Below are 14,105 nucleotides of genomic sequence, written 5' to 3'. Positions count from 1 at the left end.
ATACCTTTTTCTCTTTGTTACAATTATTTTGCTCAAAAATGAATTCAAAATACTTTAGGAACTGCAGTAGACAGGAGTCACAGCGTCTGGTCAATCGCCGGGGCCTCGTTCTCTGTATAGATTGGCATCTTGTATGGCGTGTCCAAGTCTTCCACGCTCAGATGATCAATGACGAGGCGGAAGTACGCTCTGATGACCTCTGCAGACTGACTTTCGTACGCTACGCGGATAAAGTGGGTAGCCAGGAACTCACAGTAGTAGTGGATAAACAGTTTAATGGTCTTGTTGGAGTAAGGAATAGTGTAATTTATATCTTTCAAGCATTCGATACGTATCGGATGTCCATAGGTCAGCACACCTAGTCTCTTCCGAAGCGCCTTGTGCTTTCCAATACTGATAGGGTCCGGGGCTTCCAGATGATCGTAGAAAAGAAGCAGCTGAATTTTGGATAAGAATTGCTCGAAGTCAGACTCAGTCGGCACTGCTGTCTTGTTTGCTTCAAATAGAAGCCTAAAGCATTGATAATATTCGCTGACGAGTAGCAGGGGGTGAATTAGTAATTGAATGCATATCTGGCTGGGAATAGGGGCCATGCCTGTGACTTTTGTTGACGCCGCTACCACTCTATTATCAGCTACAGAGACGCCGATACCCACTGCTACAAACAGATCGATAAACGTCTCGATGAGCACGTTGTAGTGCGCTGGCACACGCATCAAGGGAACTTTGTGAAAGGAAACGGATGGATTGTAGAGGCTTTTTACTGCGTTTCCCAACCAGTACTTAAGAAGAATGATCTTGAATACCTTAGTTGTCACTCTGGTTGCATTTAGATTGCAGCAATAATTGTCAAGATTGTAATATGCCACAATAGTGCCATCTATGTTGATCAGATTTCCAATATTCAGCTCTGCCTTTGAAATCAACGTTTTCTGGCTCTGAATATAGCTATTTATGCGGGCTAGTGAAATCGGCTCGCTGGTTGAGATAGCATCTGACATGGCATCTAATCGTTGCTTCCCCATTGTTTTAATATCTGCTTCTGTGAAAATCTCCCTTTTCCCGGAAGAATCAACAAGTGTTTTCTGCTTTTCTTTTGCCGCCCGAGCCTCTCTGGGGCTAGGCCCTAAAATATGGCTAATGGGCCTTTTCTCCTTCAGTTCTTCTTCGAGAACGAGGATTACATGGTTCTCAAGGTGATGAAAGCGTGACCTAATTACGTCAAGGTCAAATACTCGAGTGAACCTTTTTAGTTTGTAATAGTTATCTTCTTGATAATCCTCTGACGAAAGAGTTAGATCACGTTGCTTGACAACGCTTTCAATCGATTTTTCTGCCTCTGAGATCGGATTGAAGATTTCACAGTACTCTAAAGCATCATGCTCCTGCGATTCAGAGTTGCACTGAGCCTCAGTTTTTCCCATATTTGAAGTATCGTCACTGGGAATGGTGAGGGAGCTCAGTTTGGGACGGGGGCGTCGAGAAGTCGATAGTGAGGGAGATCTGCTTGACTCGCTGCTGGTAGAGAGTCCGGCAGGTTCGTGCAGCGGGACTTCGGAGATGTCGGTGCAGTCGTCCTGGTAAGATGTTGGGTGTGCAGTCTTGGTGGCAAATTGCGTCAAATACTCTAGGAGGGGCGACGCCATGCTAGCAGTCATAGTTGGTATGTAAGACGTGTCTAGTCGGGAGGAAACTGTCTCAGGAAGCTGGACATCAGGTGCGCTACCGACGAGCTTGACAGTAGAAGACGGAGGCGGGGCAATATGGCTGTTCTTTTGTTTGCCCTGCAAGGAGTGTCTGGTATGTCTAGATCTGAGTGCAAAGACGCTGCTAGACGGATTCCTGGCCACAAATTTGGCCTCAGAAACCCAGTCACTAGATTCCTGGCAGCTGGACAGGGCATACACCTTAGAATACCGCACCGCAGTTGGGGCAGAGGAACTATTAATGGAGTTGAAGATAGCCGCCAAGACGCTGAGAGAAACGCCAGAACCATAGTTGAGAGAATGGCCAACATGTGGCGCCAATTGCAAAATACCAGTGATGAGATCCGGACGCATCAAGGTGAAGCTTTTGATCAACGCATACTGCGAACCATAGAGCAGATAGGTAGACAGAAACAAGGCCTTGTAATTCTTCTTGACTGGATTGTTGAGACTTCTGATGGTGTGAAAGTCACAGCCAAGAACCCGCTTCATGATATCTGTGGTCACCTTGCTGATTTTGCAGGACTGAGCGCTCTTATGTGACCCTGTCTGTCTTGGACTACGTGCTTCAACTGTGTGGCTCTTTCGACAACTGCCTTGTTCGCCCATAGGAGAGCGATTTGAAGTGAGTGTCTGGCAGTGTGGGCCGTTGTGGCCCATAACCTCCTCAGAAACGTTCCGGTGCACCAGAGCATAAGGATCGAAGGTTTTGAACTCCTCACGATACAGTTTAATTGTCTTGACGATCACATTGTTGTTGATATGCCGCGTTGCCGCGCGAGAGTCAAGGTTTGTTACCCCGCTATGGTACTCGCTCCCAGCCGCGCCCTCGAAGATCCGTTCATAAAGGTACTGAGTGCACTTTTCAAAGAAGAGACTGAGCCTGTAATCAAAGTCGAGAAGCTTTGCTGGATCCATCCGCGCCACACCATGAAGTCCGCCTAATAATCGCAAGGCGTGGGAGTTGGCGCTGGCACCTATGTCTAATGAGTCGCCAAACATATTAGCCTTCGCCAGGAGACGCTGGTGTTCATTGAGCCGCACCCGTTTGCGACCCAGATTCTTTGAAAAGATGGATGACAACAGCCTCAGGATTCTCTCCTGAATAAGTTTCCCAATGTACTTTCCAAATGTAATAAACTTCTTCTCTGGGGTTCTATCCAAGTCGCAGAAGCAGGTGCCCTGAACCGATTCCATGATTATCAACAGTAGGCTAGGGCCGCAGATCTCCTTGAAATACGCGTTTATGCATGCATGTATTCCGTCGAAAAGACGCTTTGAAATGACTGGCCGTTTATTATAATATAGGAGCACGGCCAAATTTGCATTCATCATCGTCTTGCCAGTAACGAGGCTATTTATGAGCGCAGTTTGCTGTGAACTTTTTCTAGCTATAGGATGAATTAGTGGATTGCTTGCGTGGATGGAAATCTGAAGTGCAGCGACATAGCTATGGTGCGATGGACAATGGTGACTAAGTTCTCTAATGAAGCGACAGTGCTTCAAATGTAACTGCTTTCCTGGGGCTGCTGAGGTTTCTGATAAGTGTAAGGATCCAGTGGAGTACGATGCTAGGAGTAATGGAGTTAGTTGTGGAACAAGTCGAATCTGGGCCGAGTTGTCCCCCTTTGTGACCGCGTCTGTGTACCAAAGAGTATCAGGAACTGGAGGAAGAGTAGACATGACCGGTGATCCAAGGGAAGCTGGAGCAGATGACGTCCTTTTCAGAGTTTCACGTTGATCGAGATTCACCACCCGGAAGGTCTCTGGACTACGGGCATCCCTGGCCCTAGCCGTACATGTGCTCGAAACCCGTGTAGTACAGGTAGCTGTGTCGTGGTTCTCTATAGAAATAGAAGGGGCGCATGTAGAAAGAGAACGACGACTCTCGTGCTTGTTCTTAATGGCAACATAGAAAGGGCTTTGCAAGATTTCCTTCTCTGAAATGTATAAGGTGGTCGATCGGGTGATCAAGTGAGATGGCGCCCCAGTAGGTGTATCTGATGGAGCCCTAGCTTGCCCGCCCTCAACGTGACCTGAGGTAAATATATCTCGTCGGATATCAAATAGCCTGTCATAGATACTGGGCCGCTTTTCCAAAGCAAGAATGGGAATGTTCATATCTGTATCGTAGAGAAGGAACTCTTTGTCATAGTGGGGTATGGCGTAGCGCTTAACGGTATCCTCCAGCTCGCTCCTTTGTGTAGAAGGAGACATCTCCGTTTCACGGCGACTATCGCCAAAATTCGAGACAACCATAATGGTGAATCTTCCTGACACGTCTATGGTAGTATGACCAACAAACGACCGAAGGACGTACTCCTCGTCCTCTGTGCGAATAGAGACGATAGAAAAGAGACCACCGTTGACATAGATGGCTCGCATGACTTTTGCATCATCGCTCCCGCGGCTGAATATCTGAAGCTCTCCCTTTAAACTGATCCACATTAGGGCGTTGCCTCGGAATCCGTACGTCCGCACAGAGAAGATCTCGTCGTAGATGCGGATCTTGCTCGTGCAATTACTGTTGGCAATGACCTCGAAGCTATCGTCATAGCCAGAAATCCCCAATCCGTTGTCATAAACCGCGATTTCTCTGTATCCATAGTAGGAGTAGAAGACCTTGACAACCGTGGCCCCAGCATCCAAAGAGTTTTCAATAAGCTCCTTGACTACGTCAGCTGGGCTGTTGGCACAATCCAGAGAGTTGAGTCTGATTATATCCAGGGGCGACAGTCTTTTAATGTGTTGTCTGATATCACCCGAGGGAGAACCGCTGGCGTGCTGGAGGCTCATGCCAACAGGCAACTTACTTCTGGCGTAGTTTGCTGTGAATTCAAAAACTAAAAAATTAAAAAAGCCCCGATGCCACCACGCGAGGATGACGACAGTTTCTCCGATCCACGCCTTGACTGGCTTAAGGTTCGGCTCCAGGCATCGCTAAAAATCAAGGAGGATAGGTGGCGGAAGCTCATGGGCGAAGAGTATGCAATACAGATTGCCTTGGCCTTCTTCGAAACAGATGATTTCCCCCGGATCTTCTTTTACGCCAATTCTCGCGATGACCTTTGCATTACTCACCTGGCTCCTCGATCCTTCAAGAAGAAAGCGATTTACTTCATGCGCTCGGCAGCTGCCACGCGCATCGACAAAACCAATATAGGAGAATTTGTCTTCTACGGAGACCTAACTCCAAACATTATTTCCCATCTGCGAACATCTTTTGACTATATATACCTTCCTCTGCTTAAGGCACCGAGCTACACAAAGAATTGGCCGTCTGTCCTCGTCACCGACGTTATGCGTCACTCTGATCGCTTTGCGCAAAAGACCTGCACCATGGAGGGAAAAACCCAGGGGAAGTGCCTCCTTCCCATGAGCTCCGACATAGATATGATTTACGAGTTCCTCTGTAAGGCCGAGACGGCGCCCCTCCAGACTGCTGCATCTCATGGCATTTCCTTGGCCCTTCAGCAGCGCGTGCATGAGCTCGATGTTGTAGAGGAGCCGAAGAAAATTGTAAAGCACGACGCGGTGGCCATCTTTTCGCGGCTATCCAAGGACCAGAAGGACAAGCTTCACGATCTTGAGTCTATGATTCTGGATTGGGTGCGGCAAATCCGCACTGTTCTGTCGTCTTCCCCTGACGATATACTAACAGCAAAGAGTCAGCATCACCTTCCCAACGTGGAAGTAGACTTTTGGAACCAGAAAGCTGAGAATCTTCGTGCCATCCTGGAGCAGCTCCAAGGTCCTCGGGCCATGAAGGCGCTCAACATACTCCGCATGACCGAGTCCTCTTACTTTACGGCCCTCACACAAATCGAACGCGATGTAATTGCCCAGTTGGCGGAGGTTTCCTGTAATGCAAGCTTCCTTCTTCCTCTTAAGCCTCTTTTTGGCGCACTCAGTGAGCAAATGGACCCCGTAGAAACGGTGGGCTATCTGCAGGGGATCTTCAAGGCTCTCGAGCTTGTCTGGATGCATGCTCCGTTCTATAAAGAGCAGGCAAGGTTTGTTTTTCTATTCCGCAGCCTCTGCAACGCCATGATTGCCCAAATAAAGACACTGATTGACTACGAGAACATTCTCAAGGCAGATCCTAACGACGGGATCCTATCGCTGGAGGCGGCGATGCGCCTTTCAGAAGACTTCCTGAACATATATAAGAGGACCTATGATATTGTAGCAACGCGTGTGAACGGCTTGAATAGTGCAGGCCACAGCCCTGTCCAAGACGATGCAAAGCGTGCTGAGGTCTTGGCGAGGCTAATCGAGCAGCAAAAGGGAGAGATAGAGGCTGCTCGTTTCAAGCAGCAGAAAGAAGAAGAGGAGGCAGCAGCAGCACCGGAAGGCGACACGGGCACTGACGCTGAAGATGCACCGGGAGTTGATGTCAAGAAGGAGACCGAGAAAGCTGCCTCAAGCGAACCAGCCAAGGACGCTAAGGTGCAACAAGGACAGCCCTCTAGCCGAGAGCAATACGAGTACAACAAGGGATACTGGCCGGAAACAAATCAGATCTTCCGTCGCCTAGAAGCCTTTCTTGAGCGCATCAAGGAGCTCCACCGTCTCCTCACGATCATCACGTCTCTTCACAGACTGGAGAGACTGGAGATAGGCGGGGACCAAGGGGCCCAGTTGTCCAGTCAGATCAATCAGATATACACCATGTTCCTCAACAAGATCACTATCTTTCAGGATAGCACATACGACCCCACAGACCTCGATCCGGATAACCGCTTTGAAACAGACTTTGGAAAGTTCATGATGCACTACGCGTCGTGGGAGAAGCGTCTCCAGGCCATCATGGATGCTGGCTTCGAGACCTGCTCGTCTTTAGAGGGCAAGCTGAGTTTGATTGATAGCTTCTCAGGCATCCTACCTGATCAAGTCATTCGCTTGATTGTGGACAGGAAGTTTGGCCATCTCTTGGAAGAGTTCTCTATTGAAATACAGAATGTCTATACCTTATTTGAGGCTGAGTCTGAAAATCCGGCTATCCCTGAAGGCATGCCGGCTTTGTCCGGTCGGATTATGTGGAGCCGCATTCTTCTAAACAGAGTCAGGGTTCCATTTACACGGTTTGAGGTGCTCAACGATGCTCTGATTCAACTGCGTACAAGTAGTGGAGGGAAGGAGGACACGCGCTTCTCGCTGATAGCCGAAAAGTACCGCCAATTCCAGAACAAGCTCGTCGAATATCAGGATACGATTCACCGCAACTGGTGCAATTCGATTGCATCTGTCAGCGATAAGAAGCTAAAGGAAACTCTCCTGGGCCACTCTTCTGCAGATAACCTTCCGCCCGGCACAAACCCTCTTGACATACCGTCAACTCTCATGGTTAACTTTGACCCCACTCTTGACTCTTTGTTGAAGGAGTGCAAGTATTTCAAGATGCTTGGACTAGATATTCCCAAAAGCTCGGAAAAGATCTATGACAGGGCAGAGTTGTTCAGGGAGTACCGTACAAGCTTGGATGCAATTGTCAACAAGTACAACTATTGTCAAAGGGAGCTTTACACGGTGGAGCGACCCATGTTCTATCGCGATCTTGAGGCCATCGAGGAAATCCTCAAGCATGGATATGAGGCTTTTACGTGGGACAATGACGAAACGAAGGTAAAGAAGTTCATTTCGGAGGCGACACAGGCGATGAAGAAACTCTATGACAAGGTCGTAAATCTCAAGGAGAACCAGGGCAAGATTGAGCAACTACTCCGTGACTGGGCTAGTGTGTCACTTCTGGAAAAGCCTCTCAAGGGCACGCTTCCGATCAACGCCTGTCTGGAACAGATAGAGACGCGCGCAAAGACCGTCGTTGGCGGCGAAAGCGTGCGCATTGCTGAGTGCATTGCAGATAGCAAGTACGTCGTTTTTGGTCTCAAAGACTTTGACAAAGAGCGCGAGGTTGCCAATGGCCTAGAGGAGGAAGAGGTCACTGCTGCAGAGGGTGATGACGCCCCGGATGATGCCGCGGAGCAGGGAGACGCAGAGCAGCGAGCACTAGAGGCAGATGCTGCCGCACTTCAAAGGGCTGCTGCAGAAAAGGCCGCCGCAGAAGCAGCGGAGCTTGAGCGTGCAAGGATGATGACAAAGGCGATTGCTAGTAATCCAGAGCTGCTGAAGCACTGGGAGAATTACCTTGTCTGGCTCGCTGAGTTTATTCAGACAGGAATCCTACAGATTGTTTTGAGCAACGTGGCTCGTATTCAGTTCTGGATGGACGACGCCGAGACGGCAGAGCACAACGACAACTCTACACAGTCGGACAAAATTAATGAAAACGCCCTTCCGTTGATTGAAGTATCTATGGTTCTCTATCCCCCGGAGCTTCTCTTTGAGCCGATGCTCGCAGCCGCGAGACCCCTGTCGACCAAGGGCGGAGAATCTCATGGTGCTGTTTCCATGCGCACGCAGTCGCTAGAGGCGATCATCATGTCTTGGCTTGATGCCTTTGTGGGCATCTCGGCCCTTATACCCAACCCTACTGCGACGATCACTGATGAAGTGTTGGCGTCGGCCTGTGAGTTTCGTGATTATGGACTAAACATTCAGCGCACAAAGGAGTACACAGATGCTCGAGAGCGACTTCGGGCACGTATTTCGCGCAGGTGCAAGGTTGCCACCAGCCAGGCGGAAGTCTTAACCAAGTATAGGGATATTTACGTGCAAGACTATAACACATATCTAGTTCGTTATCTAGAGTATGGGCCAAACGTTAGCTTTACAGGTGATGTGGATGTGGAATCAGGACCTCAGACGCAGAAGATTGTCCGCACCATAATGAAGAAGCAGCGACAGCAAGCTGAACAGGAAGACGACGGTGACGAGCAAAAGAAGCCCAGGGCCCAAGATTCTGGAGCCGGAGCGACGTTCGAGACTGTCGAGGTTGAGCTGCCATACTATCGTGTTCCTAATCTCGATGATTTCAATGATACTATCAATCGCTACAAGGCTCTCAGCGAAGAGGTAGGGGCGCAGGTCCCCATTTCTGCACGCTTTGGCTGGCTTGTCATCAACCTTAAGCCAGCCAAGCAGACGCTGATCACCAATATCGGGAAGTGGACCAATAAGTTTACAAAGCATCTTGTAGATACAAATGTCGAAAAGCTCCACAATCTCAGCAGCTTTATCACCGAGGCAAACTCCGTTTTGGCAATTGACGTAGGTGCTGATGACTACGACAACTTAGTCCAGGCCATGCGCATTATGGCGGGGATTAAAGAGCGCTCCGAGGCTGCCATTACGATGTGGGAGCCCATGAACAACACAGTCCAAATGCTTGCGCAGCATGGTGTCACGATGCCACCTGAGGCCCTCAAGCTCATCGAAGAGCTGCCCGATGAGTGGAAGGCAGTGGTCTCTAAGTCGTATGGGGCGAAGGATAAGCTAACCCCGTTGCAGGCAGCGGAGACAGGAAAGACGCTCAAGGTTCTTCAGGACTTCAACGAGGAGCTCATGGCCTTTCGCGAAGAGTTCCGTCAGAAGGGCCCTTTCATGTTTTCTGTGGGGTCTGCTAGGGCGTATGAGCTCTTAGATGAGTATAAGCAGCGGGTCAATACTTACTACACAAGAGGCGCCGTAATCCACGAACGCCAGATTCTTTTCAACGTGAATCTCTCGGCGGGAAACAAGCCAGAGGAGTTTGGAATGTTAATATCCACCGATAAAGAGCTTCTTCTTCTAAAGAGCGTCTGGGATGTTGTCGACCTTGTCTTTAGCCAGATCGAGGCGTGGAAGTCGACCCTGTTCACAGACATCAATACAGACTACATGGAGGATACAATTAAGAAGTTCTCGAAGGAGATCCGTAATGTGGATAGGGGCGCCCGTGCCTTCGATGTCTATACGGGACTGGACAGCAACGTTAAAAACTTCCTGAAGACTCTTCCACTCGTCAGCTCTCTACGTTCTCCGGCAATGCGTGAACGCCACTGGCAACAGTTGGCCTCGACAACGGGTGTGTCGATTAAGATCGACAGTACATTCAAGCTAGAGAACCTCATCTCCTTAAATCTACACAACTATGCGGAGGATGTAGATAGCATTGTTGCTAAAGCCGAAAAAGAGCTCCAGATGGAAACCCAACTTGCAACTCTTGAAAACAACTGGAAGGACCTATGCTTCCAATATATGAAGTACGGAGATCCCACACAGGAGAAGCTAACGCCCGATCAGATCAAGGAGATTACTGCAGACAACGCAGCCGGGAAGAAGGAGACTCTTTTCCTGGTCTGTGTCCCAGATGAGCTTGTGGAGACCCTCGAGGATAATCAGTTGATGGTCCAGAACATGATCAACAATAAGTATGTTCAATTCTTCCTCGAAAAGATCACAGATTGGCAGCATGACCTAGCGGCAGTCGACACAATCATCACTCTCTGGCTTGGAGTCCAGCAAACATGGGGATACCTGGAGCCTATCTTCATTGGTTCAGAGGACATACGGTCTCAGCTTCCCGAGGACTCCAAGCGCTTCGAGGACATTAATTATAATTGGAAGAAGATGATGGAGAAAATGGTTCACACCTCGCAGGCAATTCAGGCTAGCAAGACAAAGGGCTTCCAGCGTCAACTCGAGAATCTTCAAGCAGAACTTGCCAAGTGTGAAAAGGCCCTTGCAGATTACTTGGACGCTAAGCGCCGCCAGTTCCCGCGGTTCTACTTTGTTTCCTCGACGGATCTCCTTGATATTCTCAGCAAGGGGCAGCAGCCGAAGCTAGTGCAGAAGCATTTGAGTAAGATCTTTGACAACATCCATAAGCTCAAATGGACGTCCGATGACGACGTGACTGACAAGGTGGCGCACGGGATGATTTCTGGTGAGAATGAATATGTTCCCTTTTCTGAAGAATGCCATTGTGACGGGTCGGTTGAAACGTGGCTCAACAACGTCATTGTCCACATGCGTGAAACCCTTCGTGACACGCTTGGGAAGGCGCTAACCAACTTCTTGGACATGGATCGTGAGCTTTGGCTTGAGAAGTATCCTGCTCAGACGGCATTGGTCTCCCTGCAGATTTGGTGGTCTTCAGAGGTGAACACTGCCTTTGAGAAGCTTGAGGAGGGAAACGAGATGGCGATGAAAGATTATGCAAAGCGCCAAAACGACTCGCTTCTACATCTCATTGGGATGATCCAGGGCGACCTGGACAAGAACCTCCGAACAAAGATTTCTACCATCTGTACGATCGAGGTTCACTCGCGCGACATCGTTGCAGGCCTCATCAAGGACAAAGTTGACAGTAACCTCAGTTTTGCGTGGCAGTCGCAGCTCAAGTTGCGGTTCGACGATACCGTTCATCACGATTGCTTTATCAATATATGTGATGCTGAATTCCGCTACTCTCACGAATACCTGGGCTGCACGGCGCGCCTTGTCATCACTCCTCTTACCGATCGTTGCTATATCACTCTCACCCAAAGCCTCCACTTGATCATGGGTGGCGCACCAGCAGGCCCGGCAGGAACAGGTAAGACAGAGACGACGAAGGATTTGGGGCGTGGCATGGGCATCATGGTCTATGTTTTCAATTGTTCTTCCGAGATGGACTTCTATTCTATGGGGAACATCTTCAAAGGTCTTGCCCAGTCTGGCGCCTGGGGGTGCTTCGACGAGTTTAACCGGATCTCTATCGAGGTCCTCTCTGTTGTCGCCATGCAGGTTAAGAGCGTCCTGGATGCTATTCGTGGCAAGAAGAGTCGGTTTGATTTCGAGGGCATAGAGATCAATCTTGTTCCCACGTGTGGATTCTTCATCACAATGAACCCAGGCTATGCAGGCCGTACAGAACTTCCCGACAACTTGAAGGCGCTTTTCCGACCGATATCCATGTGTGTGCCTGACTTTGCGATGATCACAGAGATTATGCTGGTGTCCAACGGGTTTATGGATGCTCGCACACTTGCAAAGAAGTTTACCACACTTTACTCGCTCAACAAGGAGCTTCTCAGCAAGCAGGACCACTACGACTGGGGGCTGCGGGCTATCATTGCAGTTTGCCGTACCGCTGGTGGCTTGCGGCGAACAATGATCCCCCCAGTCCAGCGCAAGAGAAAGTTCCAGGAGGGAACACAATGATTGCTTATGTAAACGGGTCTAAACATCATTACCTTACTGCAGCTTTAGCGTGGAGAGCTGAACCATTGATGAGTAGACTGGTAGCGGTAGGTCGCTCTGGCAAGTCAGCAGATGGTTAGCCATCGTGAATCTGGAGATGCAGGTCACCATGCTTCAGAAAAGCGCTGCAAGTACAAGACATATGAAGAGCTTTATTGGGAATGTTAGTGATAGTGTTAACTACGAGGTACCGGTATACTCTGCTTCATTTAGGAATTAGAATATATTGCTAGAGACTCAATGTACCACAAATGTGACCAGTTCGAATAGGTGCCGGCAGATCTAGTGTTGTATGCTTGTATGAGGATAGATTGGCGCCTCTGTCTGCATTGGGTGGCTTACATGCCCCTGGACTTTGCCGTAGTGATTGTGGGCAGCCCTCTGTATACAGTATTGCACGACCCGTGCCTTGTCCACGCCCTTCACCCACAGCGCTTGGCGGTACAACGGGACTCCAGCCAGGCATAGGATGCTTGTCCCACTCCAGAGAGCGCCAGGATGAACTAGGCCACCCGTGATCAGCGCGACGTTTACTCCACCAACGTCTTACAGGCCGCTGCTTGCTGACCTTGATGTAAGTGCAATCAGGCAAGCACGCGTCTGAGTTAGAGCGCCGGTGGAGCAGAGGGGAAGGACCGTGTGACTCGAGATCCGCCGCAGACGAACAGCAACCCGCAAGGGACATTGCACCCTTGGAATGGCCTGTGAGTAACTGCTTAACGCTCGAATCAGCCCGGAGGACCCCTGCTGTCTACATCTTCAGCTTTCTGCGCGGCGCTGACCTGCTCCGAGCGCCGCCGCTCTTGAGGATGTCCTCCGCCTGGTCGATCACCCCTGCAAGCGCCTTGTTGGACACGGAGATGAGCGTGGTGTTGAGCTCCTTGAGCATCTGGAGGTACCGCTTGTAGCCGGGCGAGTCGTTTGGCTTCAGGAGCCGTGTGAGCGACCAGGGCCCGCCGTCAGAGTCGCGCTCGTTCCAGTCGCGGAGAACCGCCACCAGGTGGTCCAGGACGTCCCGCGGAAGGCCCTTGTACCCGCGGGCGACGATGTACTTCTCCTCATTCACGATCCGTGACCTTCCCGGCTTCACTATGTGAAGGTCCCGGAAGCAGACAAGTAGGAGGTAGAGGAGGTGGGACGTGAGGACCGTGCAGGAGCCGAACATCTTGACCACCATATTTCCCGAGTGCTTAAGCAGCCGCAGCCCGGCCACGACCTCGCTGTAGAGGAGCTTCGCCACGATTGACTCCTGAAGGTGCTCGACGTGTCTCCTACCGCCGGGCCCTTCGATGAGGAAGCCGCCGTCGGCCAGAAACAAGGCGTACGGCCCGTGGAGCTCCCTGGCGACGGCGTGCAGCTGTGTCAACAGGGTGACGTTGTCTGGGTTGTAGACAGACCCCGTTCCATCGACCCCCAGCGTGGTCTTCAGCCTCCTGCTGCTGATGAAGGGCTCGAGCCTGGGGTCCCACGTCAGCCCGACCTTCCCCCCATCGGCAGAGAGGCTCATGGCCACCCCGCGGGCCCTCGGAAAGCGCTCCAGGATGGTGTACGACCAGCCGCCGGGGGCCGAGCAGAGGTCTGCGAAGAGGAGGTCCGGGCCCTCGGGCTGCGTCCCGGTGGAGATGCTCGGGCTGCTGCCGACGAAGGGGACGGCATCGTCCAGCTGGATCAGCTTGTCGCTCGCCCTGTTGAGCTGGTTCTTCCGGGATCCGCCGTCGCACTCGGGGTAGAGGCTGTTGCGGGCCCTGACGTACGCCCACCCGCTCCCCTCGTCGTAGATCCTGTCCAGACGGTGCTGCGTCTCGAAGTATGCTTGGAGGAGGCCAGCCGGCACCAGGTCCTGGTTGTCGTAGAGGCCGTCGTCGAAGACGCTTTTAAAGCGTAAATCTTCAAGGGAGACGAAGTCCTCCACCGCGAGTGCAGAGTCTGGCCTTTCGTGGGCAGGGATCCAGTCTGCCAGATTGTACACAACGGCCGACCCGGAGGCAGTCGAGGACGGCATGGCCTCGGGGGGTCTTCGGTTTCTTTTTATTGCGGTCCGTGGAGGTCACGGATACGAGCCCGTTCGGGGCAGCCTTCAATCGCGACCCGTGTCTAACGGCTGGTCCACCCAAGCCAACACAGGCGCCCTTCTCGCATCATGATCGACGGGGCAGCCGTACCAGCGGACCCCGTTACAGAGGACGTCCCTAACAGCATTCTCGCCGGAGTGCCACCCAAGGGTGCCCACGCAGTCGCCGATAGGTTGCGGGTGCGATGCTTCTGCGCCCTTCC

The 14,105-nt window shown here is 51.1% G+C and overlaps 3 protein-coding genes across 3 annotated transcripts; 1 reads left to right on the top strand and 2 right to left on the bottom strand.

Moving 5' to 3' along the window:
- Positions 1 to 77: 77 nt before the first annotated feature.
- GL50803_0033083 (Mlh2-like protein) lies at positions 78 to 4,502 on the bottom strand (the record flags this gene model as incomplete). The annotated part of the gene is made up of 1 exon (XM_001704497.1): positions 78 to 4,502. One exon carries the CDS (start codon positions 4,500 to 4,502, stop codon positions 78 to 80), a length of 4,425 nt encoding a protein of 1,474 aa, XP_001704549.1.
- A 69-nt stretch (positions 4,503 to 4,571) lies between these two features.
- GL50803_00103059 (Dynein heavy chain) lies at positions 4,572 to 11,792 on the top strand (the record flags this gene model as incomplete). The annotated part of the gene is made up of 1 exon (XM_001704500.1): positions 4,572 to 11,792. One exon carries the CDS (start codon positions 4,572 to 4,574, stop codon positions 11,790 to 11,792), a length of 7,221 nt encoding a protein of 2,406 aa, XP_001704552.1.
- A 790-nt stretch (positions 11,793 to 12,582) lies between these two features.
- Positions 12,583 to 13,833, bottom strand: GL50803_00103058 (putative Methyltransferase; the record flags this gene model as incomplete). The annotated part of the gene is made up of 1 exon (XM_001704502.1): positions 12,583 to 13,833. One exon carries the CDS (start codon positions 13,831 to 13,833, stop codon positions 12,583 to 12,585), a length of 1,251 nt encoding a protein of 416 aa, XP_001704554.1.
- Between the last annotated feature and the right edge of the window lie 272 nt (positions 13,834 to 14,105).

Source organism: Giardia intestinalis, chromosome 2 (assembly GCF_000002435.2).
Source record: "Giardia intestinalis strain WB C6 chromosome 2, whole genome shotgun sequence".
Lineage (NCBI taxonomy): Eukaryota > Fornicata > Diplomonadida > Hexamitidae > Giardia > Giardia duodenalis.
This window is presented reverse-complemented; position numbering and strand designations above follow the sequence as displayed.